We start from the raw sequence: 13,606 nt of genomic DNA, 5'->3' as shown, positions 1-13,606 counted from the left end.
TGGATTGGTTGGATGGATGACTCTTCTGGGGGAAAAAAAGTATTTGTGACAAAGAGGAACTGGGGAAAATTTTTTGATATGACCTTATTTGCCAGCCCTGCTGCTTTGGGGGGGGGGGGCTTGTATTTATCTGCACTTGGGCTCACAGCGATTAAACATTACACGGTTTCTACCTGGCTCTCACTAGAATAGGTGCCGCCCTTACAGTTTTCTATTCTGAATGCTCTAAAAGGACACCATAGCTGTGAAGAACCTGCCACTGGCTGAGCTATTTCTACCCTGCATAACCGTTTCCTCATCCCTCCTTCCCTTTCCGCTATAATTTTGGCTTATCTCACCACAAAATCATACAGTCGTGGAAATAAAAGCCTGCTATGTGGAATGCAAATAAACCTGAGGACTTGCTCTGTGCTCTTGGTTCTAGTTTTCTCTCACTTTTATGAATTCAAGTGACGCAATAGAGCAGCAGTTCTCAACTTGTGTGCTGCAACCCTCTTGGAGATCAATCATCCTTTTGCAAGTGTTTTCTAGGACAACCAGAAAACACTTGGTATTTACATTACAATTGACAAGAGTAGCAAAATCACAGCTATAAAGTAGCAACGAAAATAATTTTATGGTTGTTGGGGCGGGGTCAGCACAAAATGAGGAGCTGGATTAAAGGGACACAGCATTAGGAAGGTTGCGAACCACTGCTTTAGAAAGTTAAATAAATGTCTTACCATCCAGATGATCCACATAGCAGTACACATCATAGGTTTCCTGGGGAGAGCGGAATCCATAGGTCCGAACCCCTTCCTTCCCCATCATGTCTCCATAACAGCCTTCTCTTGGAGCCCGTATGGGATATCTGGGGAGGGAAAGCCCTGGTGAGTGCCACTTTCACTGGCAGATTGATACTTAAAAGCTTGTGGCTGCAGCCCTCTCACCTGACAGTTTGATCCGACAGCCAGCCTGCGTCACACTGCTCAAATCCATCTTCATAGGCAGCAAACAGCTGCTCTGGGGTTGCGATGACAGCCCCAATGTCCACACAGGCCTGCTGGGCAGCCGCAAAGTTCAGTGTGTATCTGCTGGTTGCTGCCCTGTAGTGAAACACAACTCCTGCAAAGCGAGCAAACCGCGGACTGCTTCAGCATTCAAATCCCTCACTGTATTGTGCAGAATTCCAGAATGAAATAATATACCACGTATTACAGTCATCACAGTTACTTATACTTAGTATGCAAAACTCTCGCTGATTCAAAGGCACTTCAAATATGCCATTTATGTAGGTGTCCTGCCCTGCCCCTTATTCTATGTCCTCGAAACGTGCAGCATGATGACATTGACTTTCACAGAGAGTGTGATCAGGTAGAGGAAACACCAGGCGTTATGTGTGAGAATGCCTACTGCAATCTTCTCTTTGCTCCCTACTCATAAGCTAGTCAGACTCTACGAGTCTTAATCGCCTTTCTTATCCTGTAGATCTGATATTTATTTGGTTCATCTGAATGGTAAGTCGGTTACTGCACACTGTCCGAGTATGCACTATATCCACTGTGTGACTAGCATAATGTTTGGTCTTCTGCTGTGACTGACACAAATATACAAGTGTTATCTGAGCAGAGGCCTGAAATAAAGCTCTCCACACTTTGCCAAGTAAAAGCAAGACATGTATGCCATGAGATCCTCTTGGTTGTATTTTATGTATTGCTGAAGTAGTAGTTAAAAAGCTGTGCTCAAAGTCTCAAGAGAATGTCAAAGAGCTGGGGAAAAAAAAAAAAACATCTAAAGGGTGGAAATGTTGGTCCTTTCTTCCCTCTAGTTCCATTTTTAAACTGGACTAAATATCATGATTCATCAAAATGAATCCAACTGATATGCTAGGAAAGTCACAAAATATAGACTGGAATACCTGGATGTTATAAGTAAAACTTCATCAACCCATAAGACTCAAGAACACCCTTTGTTGTTGCTTTGAATGAATTGTGGTTTCAGAGATATCTGTCACCCACTTATAACTCTGAGTCATTTCCTAGGGTAGACAGATCCATCTCCCATCGTGAGACTCGCTATCAGACCATCTCTCTCATGTTAGTCTTCATACCATGTCTCCGTCTCAAGACAAGTGCATGCCAGCAAAAGAAATGTGCAGGAAGGAGAGTAGGCACCTCGCAGACAAGCCCCGTTATCAGCTCCCACACAGAGGGAGCTGCACAGCAGCTCAAAGATGCCCTGACTGGCAAGGAGCATTCCTTTTCCTGTCTCTGAGCTTTCATCTCTCAAAATGTCACCAAATGCCACTCTCTCCCTTCATGTGGCCTCTCAAAAACTGTCTGGGAAGTACATCTGTGCCACGCATCTAGTAACCACGAGAAATAGCCTAGGATAGTTTGTAAGCTTTAAGTAAAAACTTGAATGGGTTTTAAATGGTGTAAAGCAGTTAAAGTTTCAAGTAATCTTGGGACTTATAAGTCTTCCTCATACACTGACTATTGATGCTGAGAGGGGACAGAGCAGAGGGCCTCCTTGCCTAAGGCAAAGACCATCAGTCCATATGTAAGTGTCTGCGATTGTCAGAATAACTTGAAGCTATCCCAAGGCTAAGGAGATTAAGTAGACTATAGCCATTGTTCCCGGGCAGCTAACAGGCAAATCCATTGCTAAAACTTTAATGATGAAAAAAAATTAAAAGATAAGACTCTGTTAAAGTCTTGGAGAATTTTAGACAATAAATGTGTGTGATACACATCTATGCATTTACATGTATTTGAAGGTACAATCTTAGGCTAACTAAAATCAATGGTGAGGAACTCGGGGATAAAAAGAACCCAGGGATTTAATGGACACATGGACAGCAGGAAACAGATGAAATTAATAATAAAGGAGGCTCAATACATTTGCTTGTTGCACCTGAAATTCAAACCATTTCCTTTTGGCTAAACAAGAAAGGGTTTTTAACAGAACTCCTTTTATGTATTTCTGAAAGGTGAACATTTTATAGGGAAATTGAGAGTCGGAAGAAAATCTGTTCCATCATGTCTGGATATTAAACTTTCGCTTAATAACTTGCCAACGTTCTGCTTCCAAGAGTTGTGGCATTATGTGTGTGCCCAATTAGAGCAATTTCTCTTTGCTTTGTCTTCTAACTTAAGCTCAAGTGACATATAAACCATCATTAAAAGGAAGATAAAGGTGAAATGTGTCATTACAAAACTTAATGGATAGCAACTAGTATTAAGGTTACATTTTTAAAATTCTGATTTTTTTTTTCCCTCTGAACCAACTGACAATTCGAATATTGATTGCCTTTGTAAGACATTATGATATAAATCATGGATAATTTCTTTAACTCAAAGTTGTTTTGTTGGGTTTTTAAAAAATGTTTATTTTGTGTGTCTGTGTGCGTGCACAAAGGCCTGGGCAAATGCATGCACTTCTACTGTGTCGGTTCCAGGGCAGCTTGTCAGGCTTGGCAACCAGTGTCACTATGCTGACTCAAGCCACCAGTGATCATTCATAATCAAAGGAAAGAGCCTGAAGTTGTGGTTCGTGATAGAGGGCTCGCCCAGCACACAGAAGACATTGGGGTTGATCTTCAGCATCCCCCCAAAAAAATCACACTAAGAATTAAGACAGAACAAAGGGAAGTTTTATATCTGCATATGTCTATACATGGAATAAGAATGCTCCTAGAGGTTATTGTATTTGGATAGTTGGTCCTTAGTTGGTAGAACTGTTTGAGGACTAGGAAGTGTGACCCTGTTAGAAGAGGTATGTCATTGGTGCGGGGGACCTCAGTTTTCAAAACTCCTCCACACCATTTCCAGTTAGGTCTCTGCCTTCTGCTTGCAGATAAGAGTGCACAATCTCAGCTGTTGTTCCAGCACCAGGCCTGATGTCCTTTTGTCTCTCACTCTTCAACACAATGACCATAGACTCTGCTCCTTTGTAACTGTGAACTCCTTTTGCTTTTTAACTTATCTTGGTCATAGTGTTTCATCATGGCAATATAAAATTAACTAAGACAACATACATACAGCATTGAAATTAAAATGAAGAAAAGCTTTTTATAGTATTCAAATGCAATCACTAAGTAGGTCTCAGCCCTGAAATAATGACTTAAAAACTATGTACCATGTCTTCAATAGTTCCAATATACTGTGCTTTACTAGACTCAATTGGTAAAGATGCTTCACAAAAAGTTACCTGTTCTGAATGAGTAAGTTTGTTTTCAGTGAAAAGCAGAGCCTCTTGAATTGATGAGTTTCCCACTAGCTCATATCCAGAACAAGAAATACCCTTGCGTACTGGCCCACACTTCTACCATGGGTACCATGCTACAGCCTTTCTTACCAGTCTAAAAGCCTTACCATCCACATGCAGTGACATGGTGTCCTGAGTGTCTTCAATCCCATACATGACATCACAGCGGTAAATGCCTGCGTCACTAGCACGGAGTTTGACCATGGTGAGAGAGGCATCTCCCACATCCTCGGGATGTGTAGGCACTGACACACGCCCTTTGTAGTCCTGACCAATCTTGATATTTCCATTTTGGGCCACCAGGACAGTAGTCTCCTTTATGTCTTTTCCATTTTTGTCCACTTCCATTTTAGACCATTTGATTCTGAGAAATTCACTCGTGTTGTGATTGGGTGGTAAGGTAGGCATGGTGGAAAAATGACAAGGTAGGCTCACTTTTCCAGACAGAGAGCCTTTGACAGGGGGGCTTCTTTCCATGTTTGCTAGAGAAAAGACAAAATATCAGATTAATATTCCCCAAAAGCTGATACTGAGCCTATTGAATGTGTGAATGGATATGAGACTGTTACAGAGCTTTCATTACATCTTGAGTATGTGGCAGGAAAAGTGAGAATGATTTATATAAAGAAAATAGCATGGAACTTCAATAACGCTTTATAACAAAGTTGGGGATTAATGATGCTCATCTTTGTACACTGAAGTGCAGAACTCATTTGAAAGCATTTGTTACTTGGTATTTAACAACAACAACAACAACAAAAAGATAAAATAAGGAAAGGGAAAGCAAAGAAATTAAGGACAGAAAAGAATCAGGCAAGCTAGAGTCAATACCACAGACTAAAAGACTAGACCAAACTGGGTTGGTTGGTGCTCACACCTGTAATACTAGTTCTTAGGAGAATGATGCAGGATTGCTCTAAGTTCCAGGCTAGCCTAGACTACAGTGGAAAAAAAGTCTTTCCACCTCTCTTTCCCTCTCATCTATCTGTATCTGTATCTCTATTTCTATTTCTATCTCTATTTTAATTTCTATCACTGCCATCCCCTTCTTTATCTAAAAAAATAAAAAATAAAAAATAAATTAAAAAAATAAAAACCAAACCAAACAGAATCTAGACTGGTTTTAGGGAAAGCAGTTCAAAGGTAAACATTTATGTTTATGGATCAGAAAAAAAAAAACCTCATTTAGGATAACTGCCCTAAATATTACTTTAGAAAAGTCCAGTAAAAATTAACATTTGCAGTGGAAGCTAGAATTGTAAACCGTGCTTGAGAAGACCAGAGAGAGAGGGCAGGGCTCTTCCTCAGGCCAGGCAATGGAGGCAGGCAGCTTTCCAAGGCTAGCCTGAACTTGTTACACTAATAGGTCAGAGACGAACAACATTTAAGGTAACTACCACATTACCTTAGAGAAAATGAAATTAAGTTAAAAGAAGAATTTCAAACTTCATGAGCCCAGAGTGGGGGCAGGTCTAACGTTTGAAGAGCCCTCTTTGGGCTCTTTATAAAGGATGAGGCTTCTTTACGAGGATGGCAACCCAGCTGCAATCACTTTGCAGAGAAGCACTGCCTTCCATTAGCCCCTGGCCGGAAAGCCTGCTTCTGCTCACCTAACCCTCCCAATGTACTTATTCTGTTTAAGCTCTTAAACATTTCATGACAAAGGGTACACTGGTTACAACTTAACACCACTGCATGCAAAAGAAAACATCCTTTCACCCTCACTCGAATCCTGGGCCCCAGCCCTCCTGCCACTTTGCAGCTTCCACTGGCAAGGCTAATCCAGGTGTTAGAAATGATAGAAATCATTGTTTGTTGCACAAGCAAACCTCACTTCATGAACCGGTAGCCAAAACTTTAGAGTCTCTGATAATCGCCAGAACATGGAAACAGCCTAAGTGTCCCTCAGTAGAAGAATGGATAAAGAAACTGTGGTACATTTACACTATGGAATACTACTCAACTATTAAAAACAAGGAATTCCCGAAATTTGTGGACAAATGGATTGAACTAGAAATGATCATAATGAGTGAGCTAACCCAGAAGCAGAGAGACTCAAATAGTATATACTCACTTATAACTGGACACTAGCCCAAGGGGCAGGTCCCATCAAAATCTGCACCTACCAGGAAAGTGGGATAGAGGTGAGAACATCCTATTGAGACTCTAGGTGAGAAAAATATAGGGGATAGGGAAGTAGGTGGATCCAGAGGGTCCTAGAAACCTACAAGAGGAACATTATGATGGGTGGATCTGAGCCCAGGGGTTCTGCTTGATCAATGGCACCAACCAAGGACAAAATGTGCAGTCATCATCAAACCCCTACCCAGATCTAACCAAGGGACAGAACATTCTCCACAGTTAAGTGGAGACTGGGGACTGACTTTCACAGGATCTCTGGTGCCCCATATTTGGCCATGTCCCTTTGTGGGGAGGCCCAATGGCACTCGGAGGAAGGATAGCGGACTACCAAGAAGAGACTTGATACCCTAGCACCATATTCAGGGTGAGGAGGTCCCCTTGGGTCACAGTCATAGGGAAAGGGATTGGGTTGAAAGTGGGAGGGAGGGAGGAATGGGAGGGTGTAGGGGATGGGATAGAAAATGAGATGTAATATGAATTATTTTATTTTTCAATAAAAATGTGTTTAAAAAAAAAACAAAAACCAAACAAAAAAACCAAAACTTTAGAGTCACCTCCACGTCAAGTGACACTGTGACTTTTAACTGCTGATGTTTTTGATTTTTTCTAACACTGTGCTAGTGGTCTGAAAAATAAGCATGTGTCCACACGAACTAGCTCATCAGATCCTTAACAGTGAGTTGGGTCATTTTTCAAAATTAAAGGAAGATATTATTCCCTTTAAGAAGACGAAGAAAAAGAAAAGAAAGTCCATTGCCAACAGCAGATGATAGGCCTAAAGTGGGCACAGTGCCTCTCACTTTCAATCCTAGGACTAGAGGCATCAGAGTAGGTGAAATCTCAGCTAGTGAGAGTTCATCCTGTGCTACATAAAAAATTTCAGGCTATCCTGGGCTGCATAGCAAGGCCCTGACTTCCCCTCCCAAAAATGTGATCAAAACAATATTACATTTGGTGTATTTATGATAGAAATCACTCACTTATTCCAAAACTATAACATTAAGCTCAGGATTTGTTAATCATTCTATTAATCTAAATACATAGCTTGTTGACGGTGCTTAACAAAATTAAAAATGAAGTGAGCTTAAGTGCTACTTAGGTTTTTTTTGGGGGGAGGGGTTGTTCGTTTTGTAGCGTAATAGCAAGGCAACAATATCGTTTCCATTGCTTAAAAAAATAAAACCTCTAAGTTAAAAGTTCACTCTCTGAAATGAGCCTGATGTCTTGGTGAAGATGCCCCCCCCCCCCCCGAGAGGCAGTGGCAAGGTCCCAGCTGGCTGGCGACAAATGTGAGCCCGAACACGTGTCTCATTATATCTAACCAAATAATTCCTTTTTTTAAAATGTAATTTTAATTTATGTGCATTGGTGTGAGGGTGTCAGATCTTGGAGATACAGACAGTTGTGAGCTGCCATGTGGGTGCTGGGAATTGAACCAGGGACCTTTGGAAGAGCAGACAGTGCTCTTAACCACTGAGCCAACTCTCCAGCCCTAACCAAATAATTTCTAGCCTTGGCATTTATTAACTTCTTCTCCTGACCCTAAATTCATTCACATAGGCAGTCTTTGTCTTAAAACACCTGCTTTAGTCATTCCCAGAACTGAGATCTTTTCGTAGTTTCAAGGTCTCCTTCATACATCCATAAAGCCAGCAGGGGACTTTGCTAAAAGTGAAAAGTGACCCCTGCTGGTTCACGTTCCTTTAATTTGACTCACATCAAGGGATGCCAGCATTTCTGTTTGTATAACTTAATGATCTATATTTCAGGGTTGGGGGATTCTAAGACTTGTAAATTATGTGCCTAAAAATCTAGCTTACACTTACTGTATGTCCTAGGAGTTCATATTTTCCCTCCTAAAGAATCATTTAACCAAAATAAAGCATAGTAACAATACCATGTATGCTTAGGGGAAGGGGGTTAGTAGGAAAAAAACACCAATTTTATAATAGTGTAGGATAAATGATCTCTGCTTCCATCATATCTATTGCTAAATTACAATTGTTTTCACAATTATAAATGCGTAGGGGAAGACACGGGATTCACCCAAATCCATTAAGTAGGGAAGAAACTAAAACGTGAGACATGGCTTAGTCTACTGCTCCAATGAAGGCACACTTGGAAAAAGGCAGTCTCACAAGGGCTGTGCATTGTTCTAGCTATTCATAAACACTCAAATATCAAAACTTTGCTCTGGCACAAATGTAAGCTTACGTGTAATCCAGTCTTCAGGATAAGATTTTTAAAAAAGATCTGTGGTCAAAGCTTTTGAGTATTAATACTTGGGCCTTACCTTACTAGCTCACAAGAACTAAGTTAGCTACATGTAAATAGTTTAAGAGTTATTTTAATAGTCTGAAGTACAACACAGACAAAGTGTGCAGAGTTTTAAAAATCTTCCCACTGCAGGAACTTGTCTGAATCTAATAAAAATGGATCCTGACCAAAAAACGTCACTGTTCTCACAGATGGTTTGTGGTCTAAGTGTCTACAATAAGAGAGAAGCACTATGTATGGGTGACCCGTTACTCCTTATCCTGTGTGTAGACCCTGCACGGTAAGAATGGCGTGAACTCTATCTGTGCAGGGAGAGAGGGAGGTCACCAGACAAATATCAGATTGAGAATACTGGAATTTATTATGCTCTTGTTCAATTTGTGAGCTCACAACTCTACACTCTATTTCATCTTATTGTAGGGATATCAAAATAAGTGGGTAAATTATCAATGACCAAGATGGTTTCTAACCCAACAGGACTTGTTAAAGCAAAGGTTTCTTCCTGTGTTAAATCCAACACTCAGTAGTGTGGCATGCTGTTCCTGAACCCTGAGCCACTGACTTTTAGAGTCTTATGACTGACTAGAAAGCCCTGTGGCAGCTCAGCAAGTTGCTGCTGCCTACCCCACTATAAACTGGGGGAATGTTTTTATGTGGATCTTAAACTTTTATACAGTCTGCTTCTGTCTCTCATAGGAGAGAAATAAATATCCCCCAAGTTAGCTAAAATTTGATTGTGTATTTTGTAAAGGATGGGGTCTCAAATATAGTAATTGCATGATACCGTTAGCTGCTGATGCTTTTTTAGTTATAAGAAGGGAATACACCACACGTTGTTTTGTTTTCACTATGCAAATCTCTGTTTCGAGTGAGGGATGTCTTGCTGCGGTTTTCACTATAACTCTTCTTCCATTATTAGCCACCAAACCTTTTCCCAATCCCAGCACTCAGGGAGTCAGAGTCAGGTGAATCTCGGTTAGTTCCAAGCCATCCTGGTCTACAAAGTGAGTCCAGGACAGCCAAGGATACACAGAGAAACCCTGTCTTGAGAGAAAGAAAGAAAGAAAGAAAGAAAGAAAGAAAGAAAGAAAGAAAGAAAGAAAGAGAAAAATGAAAAAAAAGAAAGATTATATTCAGTGATAATATTTTAAGGAAAATCCTTAGCAATAAATAGATTTTTAAATGATTCTTCATTGTAGTGATCCCATATTAATATTTACATTCCCCAGTGTTTTTTCAGATATCAACTAAAAAATGTTACTCTACTCACCTTTATTTAGTGCGTGGGTTATTAATAAGGTTGACCACATCCATAGGACACTTTTCATATTTATCAACATCTTGTTCTAAAAACAAAGTATACCACAAGAATTAATGGTAGTGGAAGACTAAAACACGTATGTTAGTAAGGTGCAACCACACAGTACAATGAAAGAGGCAGTTCTCTGTGGGCTGTGAAAAACAGGAGGCTGGGAATAGAAGATATCACAACACCTTAATTATTAATTTGAGTCAAAACCTGGGACAATCGTTACCAAAATAATTGCAAGTCTTTGTTTAGAGACTCACAACCCTGGGCTTCCACGTGGTGGCCACAGTTAGGTAGGCCACAGGCATCACTGGGAATCATAGCCTATGTAAATAAGAGGAAGAGCTGGCACACGGAGGAAGAAGCCCTCTCAAAATCTAATCAGAAAGAGAAACACGAATGTGGACAGAATGAGAACATGACAAAGGTGACGCAAAAGAGACACGGAAAGCGCAAAGCGCTCATCAAGGTGAGAAGAGAAGGAACTGACGGGTGGCTCTGGCAGATGTTATCAACAGCAAGAATAAGGTTGTTGTTGAAATGCAAACACCACTGACTGGCTGGCTGGCTGGACAAACAAAATAAATGTAACTTAAGAGCTGCTAATTACAGAAGTGACCAGTTTTAAAGCGCTCTCCACATCTTTCAAGTCTCAAGAGTAAACAATGAAAGAAGATATTCTACGATGAGAGTCAGGCAACGCTGACCTTGGCTTAGCTACTAATTTACTGTGTACTTTGGGAAAGACGTTTAACAGGCTAAGTCACAAAATGAGCCCTTCCAAGTCTGAATTTGTGGAAACCATCCTAGTAAGGATGAGAACCGGGGTTGATACTTGTTAGTGGCTGGACTTAAACATCTCTCAAAGACCCTTGTATTGAAGGTTTGGTCCTCAATGTAGCTCTGCTGAAGTTGGAGAAACTAACAGACATGGTGCCTGGTGGGAAGTCTCAGGTCATCAACGCTGTGTTCTCAAAGGGAATGTGGGCTACGGATCCATCTCTCCTCCTCTCTGTTTTCTTTCCCACTGTCTTCACATGAGCAGCACATTCCACCACGTGTTCCCACGCATGACATGTTACCTGGCCACAGGCCCTCAAACAAGGCCACTCAATCATGCCCAAAACTATAGAGCAAAAGAAACCTCTCTATGCATAAGTTGATTGTGTAGCCTTTTTGCGATAGTCTTGGGCGCAAACACACAGGTACATTACTGTCTGAATAAATGTTTTGTTACTTATAGCCGAAGATATCTTCACTGGCTCATACGTAAGTTGGTACTCTGATGAACTGCCTTTGCCTTCCTTAGAAAACAAATTCTGTATTACCTAGGCAACTTGGACTGAATAAGGAAATGATGAAAGAACCAAGTCCAGTTTGTGCTCAAACATAATTTAATATTCTATGACAGCTACTCTTATTTCGTTAATACTCTGCATTTGGTCTTATTTTATAAATCTCAAAATGCATGCTGTAGCCACGCTAAAGCAAAACTGTAAACTACTATCATTTGAGATACTTCCTGAAAAGGATTTGTAAACCTAATATACCGTAGATGTCACCTTTTCCATCCATAGGTCAACTGATAATTCAGAGCAGAAGATGTTTGAGGACTCCTCAGTTAACCTTGGCATCTAAACGGACTTATCATGAACTCACCATAGCATGCTAACAGACCTCATTAACCATTAAGTGGGAAATTCGTAGTGTTTCTGCATTTCTGGGTTTCTTATAAGCTGTCCAACAGTAGGCTGTGGCTTATGACTTTGTGGCTTTACTTGTGTCCCAGTGGCCTGGCAGCATTTTAGAAACAAGAGATATTAGTTTCATAGACAAGGTGAGAACTTTGGGTATAAAATTGTGGATGCAATCCACAAATATTAATTAAATCTAGATAGGAAACATTCTTTTAATCATACTTCCAAATATTATTTTCTTTGTTTATTTAAAGAAAATTTGGTCTCTGTCTTTTTTTTTTTTTTTTTCCTTTTTTTCCAAGAAAACTTTGTAAAATATTTTTTTAAGTCTGGGCTCCACTATTGAATAGTCTTGAATTAAAAGTCTTCATTTTCTACTTAAACTCTCAGGTTATAAGTAAATGACTATGCCTCTCTAAAACTTATTTATCTAGTTATTTAAGAGTCAAAATTAATACACATTGTAGAAATTATTGAAACACCTGAAAATAATGTACAGGAATTATGCTCATCCATATCTAATAGTCAATACAATCAGTACAATTATTAAAATTTCTATAGAGGCTTTACTTCTTTCTTCAGATCACTAATAATAAAATAATTTAAAGCCCTAAAAAACTGCTAATATACCATGCTTAATCCTTATAATAATGTATCTACCATTTTTTAAATTAAAGAGAAAAATTGTCTTTCTCTCTACAAAAGATATTCTCCTCTGCTTTGGTAAATATGGAATTTGTCAGAGAGTGACTCCTCATATTGAGTGTCTCAGATCAGTATTTGTATCGTTCCATCATCATAAATATATGAGGACATATGGTTTATGTCACAGCCATGAAACCTAAAGAAAGGATGAAGTCAATGCATTAAAAACATAGAGGTGGTATGTGTTTTGAATGTATTGGTATCATCTACAAAAATGTGCTTGAATAAATTGCCCCAAAGTAAATACAAGAGCTCTCAAACTAAGTCCCAGATCTCCAACTTCGTTAGAAACTAAACCAGAAGATCTAGTGATAGCTCTATATTCCAACTGTCCGTTCACCAGCAGTCACCACACAAGGCCCTCCTAACTTGTAATTTGATGATCCAGCTAGCCTCTTCTCTACCTCCACTCATTCTTGCCCCTGTCAGCACCTAAGCTACATTCAAGCTGAAAGATGATCAGTTATGGCTTTGGTAACTATGAAATTTGACAGAGAGTGACTCCTCATATTGGGTGTCTCAGATCAGTATTTCTATTGTTCCATCATCATAAATATATGAGGACATATGGTTCCCTTTCCTTATTCAGCTTAGTGAGCTCTAGACCTGTGTCTTTAATTAAGCTGTAGCACTTCTCTTCTGCAGTTCATCCTATGAAGTGAGATAGTTGACTCTGTTTCTAGCTCGCCTCCAACCTCCATTTCTAGTCCACTCCAGAATGTCTGTCTTGCAAGTGTGGTCTGTTGGTGATAAAAAATCTCTGTACATGGAAAGACTGAGGAGATAAGAGAGCCAGAGGTGGCTATATTTAGCCATATACTTCAGTAAAGTCAAAAATAGGAAAAAGTCATCTAACAATCACAGTCCAGCTGACTGCAGCTGTTTAGTTGCCTAGGAGACAAAAGACAAGGTCAACGGAACTTCTATCCCTGGGAAATGTCTCCAGAGAAGAGGGGCACATCACACCAGGGAGAGGCTGCCAGGGTTCTATTAAATAGATATTTAGTATTCTCCCTCACTCTCAGGGAAGCCTAGAGGAGCAAGGGGTAAGCTAAGGACAAAGACACAGTGATTTTGTCTACCGTCCTGCCACTTAGTTGCTCTGGACCACTAGTTATCTTGGATAGCTCAATTACAAATTAGATATTTACATGCTATGGTATATTACTTAGTAGCTCATCTCAAGAGGAATCTTTGAGCAATGTCTCACGGTTTAGATTTCACAGGA

At 40.0% G+C, this 13,606-nt stretch overlaps 1 protein-coding gene across 1 annotated transcript in view; it reads right to left on the bottom strand.

Annotated features, from left to right (window-relative positions):
* Positions 1-13,606, bottom strand: part of Vcan (versican) — a 93,737-nt gene that overhangs the window by 73,362 nt on the left and 6,769 nt on the right. Inside the window, exons 2-5 of the mRNA XM_051172618.1 lie at positions 9,938-10,013; positions 4,356-4,730; positions 930-1,104; positions 723-850 (exon numbers count right to left, since the gene is read on the bottom strand). Of these exons, the coding sequence (XP_051028575.1) occupies positions 723-850; positions 930-1,104; positions 4,356-4,730; positions 9,938-10,007 (748 nt within the window). The 5' untranslated portion in view covers positions 10,008-10,013. The remainder of the gene's footprint in view (positions 1-722; positions 851-929; positions 1,105-4,355; positions 4,731-9,937; positions 10,014-13,606) is intronic.

This window comes from Acomys russatus, chromosome 30 (genome assembly GCF_903995435.1).
Source record: "Acomys russatus chromosome 30, mAcoRus1.1, whole genome shotgun sequence".
In the NCBI taxonomy this organism is placed as follows: Eukaryota; Metazoa; Chordata; class Mammalia; order Rodentia; family Muridae; genus Acomys; species Acomys russatus.
The sequence above is the reverse complement of the archived record's forward strand: the minus strand, read 5'-3'. Positions and strand labels throughout refer to the sequence as shown.